This window comes from Rhipicephalus microplus, chromosome X (assembly GCF_043290135.1).
Source record: "Rhipicephalus microplus isolate Deutch F79 chromosome X, USDA_Rmic, whole genome shotgun sequence".
NCBI lineage: Eukaryota > Metazoa > Arthropoda > Arachnida > Ixodida > Ixodidae > Rhipicephalus > Rhipicephalus microplus.
The window spans coordinates 454,633,850-454,651,500 of NC_134710.1; the positions used below are offsets into that span (position 1 = coordinate 454,633,850).

The 17,651-nt window shown below is 44.3% G+C and overlaps 2 protein-coding genes across 3 annotated transcripts in view; both read right to left on the bottom strand.

Annotated features, from left to right (window-relative positions):
- LOC119161682 (uncharacterized) overlaps positions 1 to 7,118 on the bottom strand; it is a 207,592-nt gene extending 200,474 nt beyond the window's left edge. The window contains exon 1 of the mRNA XM_037414229.2: positions 6,407 to 7,118. The gene's annotated coding sequence lies outside the window, so the exon portion shown is untranslated. The remainder of the gene's footprint in view (positions 1 to 6,406) is intronic.
- Positions 7,119 to 10,607: 3,489 nt separating this feature from the next.
- The window catches only part of LOC119160858 (uncharacterized), a 119,572-nt gene continuing 112,528 nt past the window's right edge, over positions 10,608 to 17,651 (bottom strand). For both annotated transcript variants that reach the window (XM_037413126.2, XM_037413125.2), the window contains 2 exons: positions 14,759 to 14,808; positions 10,608 to 10,779 (listed from right to left, as the gene is read on the bottom strand). In XM_037413126.2, coding sequence (XP_037269023.1) covers positions 10,678 to 10,779; positions 14,759 to 14,808 — 152 coding nt within the window. In that variant the 3' untranslated portion in view covers positions 10,608 to 10,677. The remainder of the gene's footprint in view (positions 10,780 to 14,758; positions 14,809 to 17,651) is intronic.

Below are 17,651 nucleotides of genomic sequence, written 5' to 3' on the forward strand. Positions count from 1 at the left end.
CCGAAGTTTAAGCAGGCTTTGAGAGAGGCAGCGAGCAAAACAATAATTCATGGTGAAGTCCCCGATGGATGCAAACTTAACAGGATGAGCATGATCTATAAAAGAAAGGTGAACAAAACTGACATAAACCACTACCGTCCTGTAACAGTGACATGAGTGGTCTACAGGCTGGCGATACAGATTATAAAGGAAAGACTGCATGCATGGATAGAGGATGAGGGGGGGGGGCGGAACTGCAGAATGGGTTTCGGAAACACAGGAAGTTGGAAGACAATCTGTTCTCACTGACGCAGTGCATTGAAATAGCTAGCAGAAAAGGAACACAGGCCCCTATGGCTGGCATTTTTGGATATCAAGGGAGCGCACGATAGCGTGGTTCAAGAGGAATTGTGGGGAATACTGGACTGGATCTAACAGACAGTAATCCCAAGGAATGTACAGGGGAAGTTATTAGAACCAATGGAATGTAAAAATAAGAAGAAAAGTGGATGAAAACATAACCAGCCGTGAGCAGGAATCGAACCTACGACCTTCGAATAACGCGTTCGATGCTCTAACCACTGAGCTACCACAGCGGCCTTCCCTCCATCCGCTTTTTTTTTTTTGGGGGGGGGGGGGGGTTATATGTGCATTTAGAAGTAGGAGTGACAGTCAGCGCCATCTATAAGCCAAACGACGAGTGTGAAAACACTCTTATGCGCATATTTGGCGTCACGTAGCACGTGAACTTATGAGCGGGCAGCTGATTAATTGTCCCTCTTATACAACCTAAACACACCAAGTCTGCCAGTACGAGACCCTCGTTCAATGAAATAAGGGAAGAAGTGTATGTCTAAGGGCTCGTTTTTCCGTGTTTTAACACAATATCAATGAGATCTAACAGACAGTAATGCCAAGGAATGTACAGGGAAAGTTATTCGAACCAATTGAATGTAAAAATAAGAAAGAAAAGTGGATGAAAAAATAACCAGCCGTGAGCAGGAATCGAACCTACGACCTTCGAATAACGCGTTCGACGCTCTAACGACTGAGCTACCACAGCGGCCTTCGCTCCATCCACTTTTTTTTTGGGGGGGGGGGGGGGGGTTATATGTGAATTTAGAAGTAGGAGTGACAGTCAGCGCCATCTATAAGCCAAACTACGAGTGTGAAAACACTCTTATGCGCATATTTGGCGTCACGTAGCACGTGAACTTATGAGCGGGCAGCTGATTAATTGTCCCTCTTATACAACCTAAACACACCAAGTCTGCCAGTACGAGACCCTCGTTGAATGAAATAAGGGAAAGAAGTGTATATCTAAGGGCTCGTTTTTCCGTGTTTTAACACAATAATAATGAGATATAATGAGGAAAAAAAAGAGAATGAAAAGAAAAAAGAAAAACCACAATGAATATATATATATATATATATATATATATATATATATATATATATATATATATATATTCTCAGTGGGTTTTTTTTTCTTTTCTTCTTTTTTCCTTTCTTTCTTTCTGTTTTTTAGTTCTCTCTCACTCTCACAAACATCTTTCAAGGCGAGAGGGACGCGGCAGCAACGAAGTTTGGAAGTTCATGTTAGTATAACTCATCCCCTGATGAAGGGAGGACCCCTCCCGAAACTGTTGGGAAATAAATATAATTATCATTGTTGACAACGCTCCCTTTGTGCCATATCCCATATATATATATATATATATATATATATAGGGGAAGTTATTAGATCGAACTGATTGTACTATTGCACTGTGAATGAGAAGAAAGAAAACTTGGGTGAAAAGGGAAAAGATAGCTTGCCGTGGGCAGGAACAGACACTCAGACCCTGCGACCTTCGAATAATGCGTTCGATGCTCTACCACTGAGCTACCACGGCAGCTATCCCCCCCAACCACTTTATAAAGTTGAAAGTTGAAATTTATTTCACCACAACGATACACCGTGATTTACACAAACAAGAAACAATTGTGGCATGGAAAGTAGGAAAAAAGCTGCGCTATAGCAGCTTGACTAGCCCCACCTCCCATTTGTACAAGGCAACAGAAACAATGGCACACCAAGCTCCATACGGTGCTCACGTATGATTGAAAGAAAAAAAGAAAAGAAAATAACATTCTAGTGGTTGTTTATGAAGTACAGAATAGATGCACACTTGGGTGTTTACAAACAAACAATTTTTGGGAAAAAAGGCAACCAATATAAGACGCTATAACAGAAAGGGGTACACTTAAAATTTCATGCATTTACAAGTACTGGGTGTAATTTTTCTGGGTTTATAGTTCCTCATACAAACAGGTTTAATATATCACTACTTGAAAGGAGACGCAATTGCTGTTTTGTGAGCTTGAACTTATTTAGTATATGGGGAACAGAGTGCTTTAGCATTTGGAGTCCGTAATTTGTTCGCGGTCGGGGGATGTGCCAGTGTTCCGAACTCCGTATCGGACGCAACAAAATTTTCGGCTGTAAATGTGCTAAGCCTCTCAGGTTTGCGCAATTCTTTCGAATTTCAGACCTCAAAGACAACAACAAGTTATGTTCATATGCCACACAAAATTTTAAAACTTTAAACTTGACAAATAAATGGGATGTGTGTTCTCTGTAACCTATATTTGCAACAGCCCGCAAAGCGCTTTTTTGAAGTGTATACAACTTTTGTTTTGATGTTTCAGTTCCAGAAGCCCATACCAACTGACAATAGCGTAGATGAGAACAAAAAAGCGTATTAAAGATAAGAAGTTTCTGGGGGAGCGGTAGAAACGACTGACACCTTCTCAGCACGCCAAGGGCTTTTCTTAGCTTAATACACAATTGTTCAGTGTGAGAATTCCAGAACATATGTTGATGAAAGATGACGCCCAAAGTTTTGACAGTCTCTGAAAGTTCGATATTGAAATTATTTAGCATCAGTTTTTGTGTGTACGTACATGTTATTCCTTTCGCACGGAAAAGAACGGCCTTGGTTTTAGAGCTGTTGATCTGTAACGAATTTTGGCAGGACCATTTCGAAAAATTGACTAACGTTTTATTAGCTGCTTTTATCAAATCGTCTATATTTGTTCCCGTAAAGAATAAGCTTGTATCATCTGCATAAATAATGTACGTTATTGAGTGATCCACATTTACAATATCATTGATATAAAGGTTAAATAGAAGAGGTCCTAATATGCTTCCCTGTGGTACACCGCGTTTGATTTTTTTGGGCATAGATGTTTGCCTATTTATAGACACGCACTGGTACCGATCACTAAGGTAGCTTCCTATTAAATCGAGCGCGATGCCTCTAATCCCGTAATAAAACAATTTTTCTAACAAGGTTTGGTGATCAATTCTGTCGAACGCCTTCGTAAAGTCTATGAATACGCCTAATGTTAGCTTTCTTGCTTCAATGTTGCCCAGTATCAACTCTTTTTGATGCAACAGCGCTGTCTCCGTCGATACGCCAGACCTGAACCCATATTGTGCTGTTGTAATCACAGAATGCCAGTCCAAAAATTTATACAATCTAGTGAAAATGATTTTTTCTAGAGCCTTTGAAAATAAAGGTAATACCGATATTGGCCGGTAATTACTCATTTCATTTTTTGTCACCACCTTTAAAAAGCACTGCAACTTTGGCATTTTTCATCCGCTTAGAGAACATACCTGTGCTTAAAACAATATTATAAATATGCGTCAGGCAGGGTGATAATAAATCAATAACAAAGATAACCGGTTCCATTTTTATGCCGTCAATGTCCTCACTTTTGCTTTTTTTAAGTTTCATGAAAACGTTGTTTACCTCAGTTTGCTCCGTAGGGTCAATAAATATTGAGGGGGCTATATGTGTTGGCATGTAACTTAATGCATTTCCGTCGTAAGTACTTTCTGACAAAGAAGTAAAGTACCCATTGAATTTATTGGCTAATGCTGTTCCTTTAAATATATGATTATCAATTGTAATTTCGTCGACACCAGGCGTCCTATTACTTGAAGATATGATTGTGTTTAGTTTTTTCCACATTTGCTTGACATCTACGATACCGTTAAAAATAGTATGGTAATAGTCGCGTTTGGCTTGTCTTAAAGTTTTTGAAAGACTGTTTCTGTAGGCCCTAAACGCTTTCAGTGCATTCAAATCGCGATTTTTCAAGAACACCTGGTACAGTCTGTTTTTCGTACGTATCATTTTCAATATACTTAACGTTACCCAAGGCTTACGTGCGCGTTTTGGCTTAGTTATTTCTTTGTACGGAAAGTGTTTTTTATATACCGAAGAAAAAATTTCTATGAAATGGTCATATGCGGTATCAGCCGTAGAGCACGCAAAAACTGCGTTCCAGCTTGTTCTGGCGAGTTCATCTCGGAACTGCGACAGTGTAACCGCGTTGATGTCTTGATATATTATATTTACAGTGAATTCTTTTGCCGTATTGTACGTATCAGTTACTAAATAGATAGGCAAGTGGTCGCTAAGTGTCACATTAATGGTACCAGAGAATAGGTCATTAATTGCTAGGTTAGTAATAAAAAGGTCGATAAGAGTTTCACTAGTTGCAGTGATACGTGTGGGGGTGGTTATTACATTAAACAAAAAATGGGAATCGAGAATCGCAGATAATTCGCCCTGTTTAGGAGTTTTTGTCAGCATATCTATGTTTAGGTCACCTCCTAAAATTAAAGAGTATTGGTTTATGTTTACAAACGAAAAAATTGCCTCTAGAAACGTGAAAAATTCGCTCAAGTTACCATCAGGTGGCCTATACACGACAGCAAATACAAAATTGTTGCATTTTATACAAATTATCTCAATGTCCGTTGTGGACCAAGAAAAGTCATCAAGGAGGTCATAGGTAAATCCCAGTTTTGTGAACATGCATACGCCGCCTCCCCTTTTAAATTTCCTATTCAAAGAAACGGCACTATAGCCGTCTAAATGTATGGTATCAAGATCAGAGTACCACGTCTCAGTCAGCATAATAACCGAAAAGGAAAACCCAAACTCGTTTATTAAAATGCAAAAGTCATCATATTTTTGGCGTAACGACTGCATGTTCATATGTAAAAATGTTAATGGTGATTTACACTTTTCAACAATATCCGACTTGATTGTGGTTGGACTAATACAAGATAAAGTCATTGCTGATTATTATGGGTCAACATAGAAGTGCTGTCAGTTTGCAGACAAGTAGTGACATACTTCCAAATGAGAAGCAGACAACGAAAAATATCACTGTGCCTACAGATTTCATCAACAAGGGCAGAAAAACGCAGCCAAGTTGTTTCTCAACTCATGTCGCGATACAGGCATAAACGCAAACAATCCAGAAAAAAAGCAAAAGCGGCAACTACAAACCAGTACTTCCAAAATTAAAGCACACAAGACAAAATTAAAAAAGCAGGCAACAAATATCGGAAAGAGAACAAATGTGTGGCGAACAGCGCATGCGCATATGGCCTTTGCTCCGGGTAGACTATCGCAACATATACAACTATGTGTCTCCTTAACACATATGAACGGCATGATAAGATGCGCTGTAGCACCACAAAGGGCTCCTTCAAAGCTTGGGACATTGGTCTGTCTTATTTTCCAGCTTTCATAATGGGTTAACCATTTTAGCAACGTCCCCACTGCATGAAATCTATTTTTGGAGCGTTGTCCATGCGCCGTGCGAAAATTTTGCCATTTTGCACCCAAACGTATTTCCAACCAGTTTCGCGTTTGCGTGCAGTAGCCTGACCTAGTAGACGTTTCAGCTCTGGGCATAGGTGCTCGTTAACAAAGAACGGCTCCTCCGAGTCAAAGCCTACGTCAGAGCACTTGAGCCGGGCAGTACGCGCATTCTCGAGGAAACAGTCCCTCTTCTGCCTCCGTGCGAATTGAACTACTACGTTCTTTTTTGTTAGATTGGAGGTTGGTACTCTGTGCACCGACTCAAAATCGGCTTCCTCAAGTGGTACACCTACTTTCTCGCCAACTTTGATCACTGTATTTATAAGGTTTTCAGTGGCGTTGTACGGGATACCTTTGAGCTCCACATTTGCATTACGAGAATACTGCTCAAGGTGTAGCAGCCTACTCTCATGATCTTTCACCTTTTGAGCAAGATCAGCGCACGTGGCCTCTAGCATAGCGTTGGTCGCCTTGAGCTTTACATTTTCAGCCTTTACTTCTTCACAATCAGTATTTAAGGAAGCTACAGAGGACTTAATTTCCCTCAGCTCATTGCGAAAGTCTCGCTCGAGTGCTTCCTTGAAGCCTTTAAATTCAGCCCGTAATTCACGCTTAAGTTCCTCGAAAAGTGCTCTTATCTCTTTCGCCATGTCTCAATGAATCAATACAGACAACAGAACACTTGTGGCAGCACCAGCAGCAGCAAAACGAAACAGGCGAAAATTTAAGAAACAAGCAGGAATTTGGGCACAAACCTGCGTGAAAGATGTGTAGCGTTTTAGTCCTCGAGCTTCGCTGCCGCCTCTGCTGCCATGTGAAGGACGGGGGCGTTGTTCAGTCAATTTGTAGTTTTCAGTCAGGGTTGAGGAACCAATGCAAGTCGATGGTCCAGGCAGCGTCACAATCACACGAGGGCTGACGTGGAAGGGCCTTTCTTGAAGTAGATGTAGATAGCTGGGCTGATATCAGCGCATCCAAACCGCCGCACGATGCCGGAACGAAATATTCCACAGCCCTGCGTGAAAGATGTGTAGCGTTTTAGTCCTCGAGCTTCGCTGCCGCCTCTGCTGCCATGTGAAGGACGGGGGCGTTGTTCAGTCAATTTGTAGTTTTCCGTCGGGGTTGAGGAACCAATGCAAGTCGATGGTCCAGGCAGCGTCACAATCACACGAGGGCTGACGTGGAAGGGCCTTTCTTGAAGTAGATGTAGATAGCTGGGCTGATATCAGCGCATCCAAACCGCCGCACGATGCCGGAACGAAATATTCCACAGCCCTGCGTGAAAGATGTGTAGCGTTTTAGTCCTCGAGCTTCGCTGCCGCCTCTGCTGCCATGGTTATATATGCCATGGTTATTGGTTATATATGTGAATTTAAACGTGGGAGTGATAGCTGCACCGAATGAGTATAGTTGTAATGTTTATTGAAAGAATAGCACGGCCAGCACTGCAAGTTGCAACCACACTTGACGTTTACGAACATTGAAGTCTATTTGAAAAGTATCTCCGGAACCGGCGTTGCTCTGTACTTGATCGCCACGTAGAATGCTGGAATTCGGTTCTTGCTGGGACCCTGACATTTATTATTTGCATTGGTTGGATCAAAGCGGCCAATGTCAGCTTTTTCCTAATGCTCTCACCTTAAGATGACCAATGTCTATAGTCACGATTCCCAGGTAGATATAAACTGTCAGTTACCTGTGGCACATCATATTTGTTTCTCTTGGGTGTTTTTGCGCAAGCACAGGGGGACTAAGATAAGAAACACAAAGGGGTGCAAAAACATCAAGATTAATACGAGTATGTTCCAAAAAGGCCGAGTCGCAGTTATGCTGCACACCTGTGGCACATACCCACCCGGGGTATATGTGTATACCAGATGCGTCTCGCGGAAAGGGTTTGACGACGGACGAAACGGGATTGTCTGAGTTTATACGTCATGAGTAGCTAGCTATTGGCCTGGAGGACATAGCGCGGCGTAACCTATGTCATGACGTCACTCATAGGATGCCGGGTTGAGTCGTCTGCTGGTACCCCGCATTTCCTGCGCTTTTCCCACCGCGTGTTTTAGGGGCGAAGCTCCTTAGGGCGTGGGCTGTGCGTCCCCTGTAGCCTGTATGTAGCCACCTCTAGTTTAGTTCTTGCAGTGTTCACTAGATGGCGGTACCGTCTCCTGTATGTAGCCACCTCTCGTTTAGTTCTTGTAGTGTTTGCTAGATGGTGGTACTTGTAGCTGATGATGAAAAGATGCAAGATGTTATAAACTAGAAAGCGGTACTTGTAGTTGATGAAAGACGCGAGATCTTATAAAATAGGAATGATGTCACATATGGCGCGTGTCATTGGTTGAAGGCAATCGTTCGATTTAGTGCGGCGACGTACGCTAGGGGGAGCGATGTAATAAAATCGAGTGGGCAAAATGTACAGAGGATTCATGGTTTACCAGGTTTACCTCCGGAGCTTCGCCCACTCATCATCATTCACTTCGTGGATATGGCGGAATTTTTTCTTGTGTGCAACGTGCGTGCTTCCCACTTGTCATAAAGTTCTTTATTTAGGGGCGAGGCTCCTTAAGGCGTGGGTCTGTCCATTCCTTGTATGTATGTATGCAGTGCATAGCCACCGGTGGCACATACCGGCTCTAGAGTGGGTATGTGCCACAGGGGATGCGAGATGGGAGGATGGTACTTGGAGTGTTCACTATAGATGGACGCGCGGACGGACGAACAGACAGACTAGCAGACGGATGGATAGACGCACGGAAGGACGCACGAAGAGACAGACAGGCATATAGATGTACGGACTCACGGGCGGACGCACAGACAGACGTACGGACGCATGCATAGACACGCGGACGGACGGAAGCAAGAATGAACGAACGGACGGACGGAAGCACAGACGGGCTGACGAGCACTTCGCCCCACTCATCATCATTCACTCCGTGGATATGCTGTGATTTTCTTAGGATGGGGTATGACCTGACAAAGCTTCAGGTAACAGAGCTAGTGGTTACGTATCCATTCTGAAAGACGCGAACACGGACACGGGGAGGAAGTCACCTGTTGTTGTGGTGTGCTAACCCCGTGAGAATTCCCAGACTTTGTATAAAACGAGCCGCAGAACATTAATAACACGCACGCGTGCGGTTCAAATGCACAGCTGTCAACGAACACATGTGAATGGTGGGCGGGGAAAATTGACAAGCATGCTTAGAAGCAATCATGGGATCTGCAGGGCCAATTTTCTTGCCCTCCACTGCTCTTTTTAGTTGTGCCCTAATAATATTCACCGTCATCGGCGTTTTTTTAATTTATTACTTCATCTACATTTATGTTAGTTCTCAGCGTCTTCGATGATATGGTTAATGTGACAAAATGTTTGTTTCCAAAGGACCACGCCGTGAGAACTAATGGAGACGTGGGGGGTCTTCTTTTTACTTATTTTGTCAATTTACAGTGAGCCTGTCGTTTTCAATCATCAGTAAATTATTCGGCGAACGCACGCCATGAGCTGCCGGGAGCCTTCGTGAGCATGCCTCAGCTCACCTATATTTGCCTGGTAACATGAATGCCAGTCTTCAACTGAACTTGAAAGCAAAATTTGAGGTTAAGTAGCTTCCACATGTGCACCGATTTTAAAAATGGGCATTTATAGGCCCCTATAGGATTTTAGGCACAAACGTTACAAATAGGCATTCATAGGAACTATAAACACACTAGAAATTGTCTTTTAAATGGCTAATTCATGCTCATATATTAAAGTGGTGTGATAGGAACGCAAGAAACAAAATGGGCATTTGCTTATGATTTGGTCTCTAGTGATAACCTTAAATAATTTTTCCAAAGGCACCTCCTGTGGTCTCCATCCAGATGGTATCTGCACAACATCCTAGCTGCTTCGTCTAAATCGAGGATGCCATACGATATGGTTTGTCTACATCGCAAAAGAAAGGGACGGAAAAAAACAAACCACAATACATGATGCACAATTTACAACACATTGCTAAAAACAGCTTTCGATTTTGGCCATAAAAATGAAGGTATTTTACGTTGAAGCAAATTCACACCTTGGGCTACTTGGCGGTTGTTCGTGAAATAAGGACGCAACATAAAAAACTGACACAAGCACTGACATTCCCTTCTACGTGTTATCTCTGATTTACTGTAGATTATTCCATGATTACTCCTTGCATGACACCAACATCTAAATAACTGCAACTTCTAACCGATTCGCAAGCAGCTTGTCGACAGTTTCAGAAAGGAAGAATTTCCAAGCAAGCCTTAGAAATTCTCGCCACTGCAGTCAAGACGAATCTCCCAGACACGTACATCATTTGGACTCCAGGTCACGAGCCCCTGATGGGAAATGAGGCAGTCAATGCTTTTGCCCGAGCTCATGTTCACCGGGCCATCCCACAGCACGCGCTGAGAAGGAAAGAAGATGCACCTAAAAAGTATAATATACTGCAGCACTACAGGATAAATCGAAGAATTTATCCGCCAGCTCACACCAGCCTGACTCAGGAAGAGGCAGTAATCCTCAGGAAGCTACTAAGACCTACGTTTACGGTACGCTTCTTCACCGCATCTCACCAACCGAGTGCTTGTACAACTGCAAGCACTGTGATGTCAGAGAAACACTATTCTATATGGTATAGAGATGCAGACAAAGCCCTGGAGCCACTGCGTTAACCGAAGAGCAGAGAGATGGCGAAGGCCCGCGGCTACCTGGAATAAGGAGGTCGCCCACCTTGGGCGCACCATGCATTTGCTCAAATAAGTTTATTCTCTCTCACAAAGAAAATGCTAGAGCAGCTCAATGGCGCAGTGGGTCCATTAACGAAGCTGGTCTCCAAAGCAGTTTCAAACCCCTGTCAATGGGTTAACATGGCCATGGGGCACTGTAGGGAAGAAATAAAGAAAAGCAGTCTTCTAAATAAGCAAGAAAACCAGTGAAGGTCACAAAACCAAACAAAGCCTTTTATTAAAATGCACAATTACAGAGGGAGGGATCGGCTTGAGCAAAGTTTCAGTCCAAGTCCTGCAACCGGATCGTAGCTCCTATGTCTGACGTGGCAGTGTGTTCGGCCAGCACGGCCAGCTCAGAGTATAAATCTCCAGGGCTCTCATCCTGCAGACAATGCGATGTTAATTCAGAGCAAGCACATAACACATACGCCACTCAAGTCACACCGGCCAGGTTCATTAACCCTTTCAGAGTCAATGACATAGAGTTCGAGTACTCATGGATACAAACTAGACAACAAATTTTTTAGTAGAGTCTAACATACTTATAATGATTCCAAATATAGTAGACTCCCGTTGATAGAAACTTCACGCGAACAGCAAAACCTTGAATTAGACAAACTTCCAATTAGGCAAAATGCACAAAAACTGCACTTTTGTAGCTTGACACCTGACACAGGGGTGCAACAGCCTAAATAAAAATTGCAGCAATTTTTGGAGCAGCAGGATCGTACTTTTGGAGCATTAAATTCAAATTTGTAGCGGGTTTCGGGAAATAAAAGATCATTTTTTATCATGATGGATCACATTCGGAGCAAAGAAGGCTTACTTTTAGAAAAAAAAAAGTATGTTTAAGCCATCAAACATCACCTAAATCATGCTAAGTAAACATGAGCACTACTGTTTCAATAAAACTAGTATTTTTATCTACCCCACTGAGCGAACAATGATAAAGTTCACATTAGCACTTGCGGCGACTGTCAAATCCTTTGCAGAATCGGTAAATTAAAATATAGATCTGTAAAGCTGGCAACCTCGAAATTCAAGGGATTCGTGAAACTGAGGTGTAGGGGTGCCAAAGAAAAAAAAAACTTGAGCAGTTTTGTCTTTTTTGTTTTTTTAGGGCGGTAGAAGTGTCATACACTGCTCCGAATGATTGCCAGTAACGTTTCAGACATCAGCGATCATACTAGTCCTCACAATTATGTGGTGGTATACACGCATGAGTAATTGAACAAAATTTGCTGTCCCGTGAGTAATGCTAACAGCCCTTTTCAAATCATGATACGCTTTTCCACAGGACACCAGTGTATTGCGGCGAAGGTTTAAGCAGAGTTCTGCATAGATTAGAACAAGGCTAATAAATTTTCGAACCCCCCCCCCCCCCCTCTTTTTTTCACGATGGGAGTTAGGTTTAGGGCAAAACATCTACGCTCACTTGTAAGGCGCGTTCTACCAGTTAAAGTAACAGCGGCGCAGGCCCGTTGGTCCGGCAACAGCATCAGATATCTATCGCCAGGACGACGCAACTAACGCTACTTCAAAACAGAAAAATGTTTTATGTGCGATTGCTATGGCGACCAACGTGGTCGCCGGCAACGGCAGCGTACGCAGCATGTCAAATCTGTTCACACACCAAAAACGCGGTATGCACTCACAGCTCTAGTCGCTAACATGCCATAGCCGCTTTGGCTGACTAGGAAGTTCATATTTCTGGCAAAGCGTTCATGGCTGTCGCAACGTCATCTCGCCGATAGGTATTCATTACGGCCAGCAGACCAATGGGCGCACAGTTTCATTACTTTATCTGGTCGATCGCGTCACACAAGTGCCCTGACTTAATGGGATTAAGGTTAGCGTGGTTAGGTTACCGTGATTTAAGGGTACATAGTCTGCGTGCTTAGATTAATTGACGACTGAAACTGGAGGTCGGCAACGTGACCTCTATTTCTGACTGAAATTAGCACAAGTGAGAAAATTTGAAATACAACACATCTTGGTTTTGGGGCCAGGAGTAAGAAGCAGCTTTCCGTAAGGCGAAACAATGCCTTCAAAATGCAGCTATGCTTGCCCACCATGATCCCAAGAGACCCCTCAAGTTGGAATGTGACGCCTCGCAAGAGGGAATAGGGGCCGTGCTTTTCCGTACATTCGGAAAAATCAACATACCCATCGGTTTCCGATCTAGGACTTGGACAAAGGGGGAAAAGAATTATTCAAAATTAGAATGCAAAGCCTCTTGTGTTTGGAGTGTGCAAATTTCGAGACTACCTAGTAGGTCGAGAATTAATTTTAGTGATGAATTATCAACCATTGGTGAGCCTGCTGAGGGCGGACCAAGCAAGTCCAACCTTGGCTGCCACCAGAATACAATGCTGGGCGCTGTACTTGGGTGGGTTCCGCTACCCACTGGAATATTCTCCCCGTAAGCAGCTGTTGAAAGCTGACGCCCTCAGTTGATTGCCGAAACACACCACAGATCTGGAACCTCCCGAAGCAGATCCACCAGGCTACGTACTAGCTTTGGTTGGTTTCAACGAGAAAACTGTGTCAGTTGAAGAACTAAAGCAGTTTACGACAGGTGACTCACTCCTGAGTGAAGTGATAGAATTCATGAAAGACGGCTGGCCGTCAAACGAAAAAGGTGTGAATGCGAACATGAAACCTTTCACGGAGAAGAAATCGGGGCTGTCAATGGCTCACGGCTTGTTGTACTGGGGCCGTTGAGTAGTCGTTCCGACGGAGGCGCAACGTCGTATCTTATACCTTTTGCATAAGACGCATCAGGGAGAGTCTGCTATGAAAGCGGTCACAAGATCATCATTTTGGTGACCAGCGTTAGGCCGCGATATAGAGCGAGTTGCTTCATTATGTCACAACTGTGCTCAAAACATGCCGATGGCGACATCAGCAATACCAATGAATTGGCCCGCAACAACAGAGAAATGGTCAAGAGTGCATATTGATTATGCTGGTCCTATTGCAGGAAGCATGATTCTTGTGGTTGTCGACGCACACAGCAAGTAGATCAAAGCCGTGCTGCTCAGACAAGCCAACACTGTGATCACAGTCAGCTGTTTGCATGCTATATTAGAAATGGTCAAGAGTGCATATTGATTATGCTGGTCCTATTGCAGGAAGCATGATTCTTGTGGTTGTCGACGCACACAGCAAGTAGATCAAAGCCGTGCTGCTCAGACAAGCCAACACTGTGATCACAATCAGCTGTTTGCGTGCTATATTCTGCCGATTAGGCGTGCCACGAACAAACGTCTCTGACAACAGGGTGCAGCTTACCAGTGACATGTTCTTGACTTTTGTTAAGATGAACAACACAACGCACCTGCGCATGGCTGTTTATCATCCTCAGTCGAACGATTTGGCAGAAAGAGCAGTCAGGACCATTATAGATGGCCTAAAGAAGTTAGGAGGGGCACGGTTGAAAGATAACCTGAACAAGCTGCCTTTCAATTACAGGAGGACTCCCAATACCTCTGGGAAATCGCCATCTGAACTTCTCTCTGCGTAACAAATAAGAGCCCGTTTCGACGCGTAATTCCGCCTGTATACGCAGGATCCACCAATGATGCCGATGAATGGCCTCTGCCATCACCTAGCGCAGCTGCGTATGCTCGGAACTTCAGAACGGGGGAACGATGAACGCTAGGAACTGTCGAGTCCACTGCTGGCTCTCGGATGGTTGGAGAGCGAATGCCAAACGGTATAGTGAGATGACACGTCGACCAGTTGCGGAAGTGGGACTTTTTGATTCCAACGCTGGGCTCAGATCTAGGACCAGAGAAGGAAGCATCAGAAGCAGGCACTTCTAGCGACCATTAACAGTCGTCGACGCCGTCAGTTGAACAGAGGAATGATGCAGTAGGTAACGAAGTTCACCCTGAAGCCACAACTAGCAACACTACCACAGCCATACCCGAAACACTACCCCAAGCCCTGCGGCACTCTACTCTACAGCGAAAAAAAGGAAGAGAGATGTTGGAAAGTAACGTCAGTCCTATAGAACTCATCTCCAAGTGCTAGTGGCGCATGCCTTTGTGCTTGCTATCTTACCCTTGACCTTCCCCCCTTTAGTTGCTATATACACACTTCCAAGTGGGAGGAATAAACGATTCTGTTTTTGCTTGTCAACTAGATGCTGTCCTATTCAGTACAGGCATCGTCGTGTCGACGCATTATAACACTCTGGACAGCAATTCTTGCCTTCTATATGAGATGTCTCTTATATACAGGGTGCTATTTTCCTATCAACTCGTATTTTACAGTAGGCCCACTGCTGGTGTCTATTATATCAGTGTTTCTTATAAAGGGGTTCGACTGTATCATTCACACACAACGGTACCCACCTGTTGCATGAGAGCGGCAGCGGACGACGTTAGGACCACATCAATAGCACCTGCAAATAAAGAAGTCAGCAGAGGCTTAATGCACCACGAGCGATGCCATTAAAAAGCCAATGAATGAACACAATTACTGCATAAAATATGACACTCAAACCTCCATCTACTGAGAGACACTGGTCCTAAAAATGGAAATTTTTAATGAGATATCAAAACAAAATTAGGCATTTGTGCATTTAGTATTTCTTCAGCCTGCTAATAGACCGAGTATGCAAAATTGCTGCCATATGTCGGCCATCGTGTGCATAGCCACCATGCTAAAGGCTCAGCGCGGCGCAATATGCACGGTCCGCGTGTGCTTACGTGTACGTATCTTTCAGGCGTATCGATGTGAGGCATGTGTTGGCTGATAACCGCAATGCCCAAGTATTGCTGCGTCTCTTGCTGCACACAGAGAGGAACTCAAAATGCTGAAGGAAAAAAGGTGAGCCATAAACTGATTGATATGTGGGGTTCAACATCCCAAAACCACCGTATCATTATGAGAGATGCCGTAGTGAAGGGCTCATGAAATTTCAACAAGCAGGGGTTCTTTAACGTGCACTCAAATCTGAGCACATGAGCCTACAACATTTCCGCCTCCATTGGAAATGCAGCCGCCGCGATCCCGCGACCTGCGGGTCAGCAGCCGTCAACTTTGCCTTTTGTTATTTTTGCAAGCCTATGACGTATCCAGCATGTGCGGCCACTGCTCCTGAAACACGTGTTTGCGTTCTCCTTTATAAGCAAGCAAAACGCGAAACCCCATTTGTATTCGTTTTCCCACAAATTGCTGCACGCCAAAGCAAAACACGTGATTCGAAAGCAGTAGCCGCACACTTTGGATACATCATAAGCTTTAAAAAGTAACAAGGGACAAAGTTAGCGGCTTACCTTTTTCTCTACAGTATTCAGAGTTCCTCTCTGTGCACAGCAAGGGATGCAGCATTACGTCGGCATTGCGATTATGAGCCAATACACGCCTCACGTTGGTAGGTGTACGTAAACATACGTGGACATACGTACACAGACTGTGCGTAATGCACTGCACTGAGCTTCTAATGCGGGCTATGCTGCCATCTGTCAACTGTGTACATGGGGGCTATGCACACAGCCGACAGATGGCAGCAATTTTGTATAAAGTCTATATACCAAGTTTTATTGCGATAGCAATTATATGGACACTCCCGGCTGTATTTCGCCGTCGGCGTCGATGTCATGCAGTGTATATGTATACATATCTATATATATGAAAACGCAAGACGGAGAAAAATCTAGAAAAAAAGACGAATGCGAAGCGTTAACCACTGAGCCACCGAGGGGCACCTCCTTGAATGTTAAACGGCAAGCTATTCATATCTACCACTTTACCCTGCTGGCGGGCATCTCGGGGGGGGGGGGGGGGGGGGGGGGTGTGACTATCATGTTTTCAGCCTTATCAGGAAGATGGTGCTATGAGTGCACGGCGGCTCTCATCTCTCACGCGTACTTTGGCCGGCGGAGAGGAGGGGACAATCTCTTGTGTGTCGTTATCTAGCAGTGGGGAGGAGGGGAGGATCGTACATTTTGGCTGGCTTGGGCTTTACCTGGAATGATTATGTTGTAGTTACTGTGTGCACAAAGGTCACTGCAATCAGCGCAGTCTCCGATTGTGAAGAGTGCGTGCTTTTCAGACACAATGAAGTAACAATTGAGACACTTATTCGCGTTTATCTGTACCTCTGAGTACCATGGAGGAAGGAAAAACTGATGAGAGGCCCTATCGTATCCCTATGCATTGCGAGAATTGTGGCGGTGACGTCAAATTTATGGGGCAAACAAACCGGCATAGGGCAAGCAAAACAGCAGACGCTCCGCGGCGTGCTCTCAGCGCTGGTCCGCTTCTGCACGGACGTTAGTCCCGGCGTAAAGTTGAGGCGGATTGTATGGTTAGCATGCAGTAAAATGTTGTGAGCACACCTTTCCCAGACTGTTCGTGCGTGGCAGGCCTGAGTGTGGTGTGCTGAAATACTTCATGGAGTGTTTTTGTGCAACATCATAGAAAGCACCAGTACGTGCCATAATTAAAATTATTCAGCCCTTACATCCTCGTATTTGAACTCACCCGGCAGTGGCTTAAGCATTCTGCTCGCCATAAGGCCTTTTTTTTTTCTCTCTCTAAGCCATATTTCCCTATCTACGGGCCGATTAGCAGTTCTTTACTCATATTTTGTACCAGTGTGGCAATGCACGATTTTGAGAGCTTGCTTCGTAGCTATTCTGTGCAATGCCAGCTTCGTACTTGATGTACTTCACGTCGATAAGAAGGCACCATCGTATTGTATACGCGATCGTGCACGTAAAGTATGTGATTCCAGTGCACTCACAACTATCATGAAGCTAGCGCACACCATACAATACATACACACTTAGTCCGTTAACAAGAAACGTTTATTGTCTTTCCGTATGAATGACACAAATTCTGAAAATTGATCGACAGTGAAGCAAACATACTTCAAAAGTGCCACCAGGTACATCCAGCAGTGCATGCGATTCACACCGAGTACACACTACAGCTGGGCATCGCACAGCTTTCCTAAAAAAACACGGAAAAGACTAGTTCTCGTGAATTGACTCCCCGCCGGCAGAGAACACCTACTACTCCGCCGGAGCCGCTCCCAAGGCCACTGCGGTGGCTGCTCGCCGGAAATGGCGAAGTGTTTATCTGCTTTTCCGCTAGGAGGCAGTATGGGTGTTTGCGATGCAGCGACTTCACGAATATGGCGACATGGCCTCTCCTTAGTTTTTCCTTCCTGCATGGTGAGTACACTTCGTGTGCCATTTGTGCGTGAAAAACGTGGGGCATGTTTCGATCTGCTTG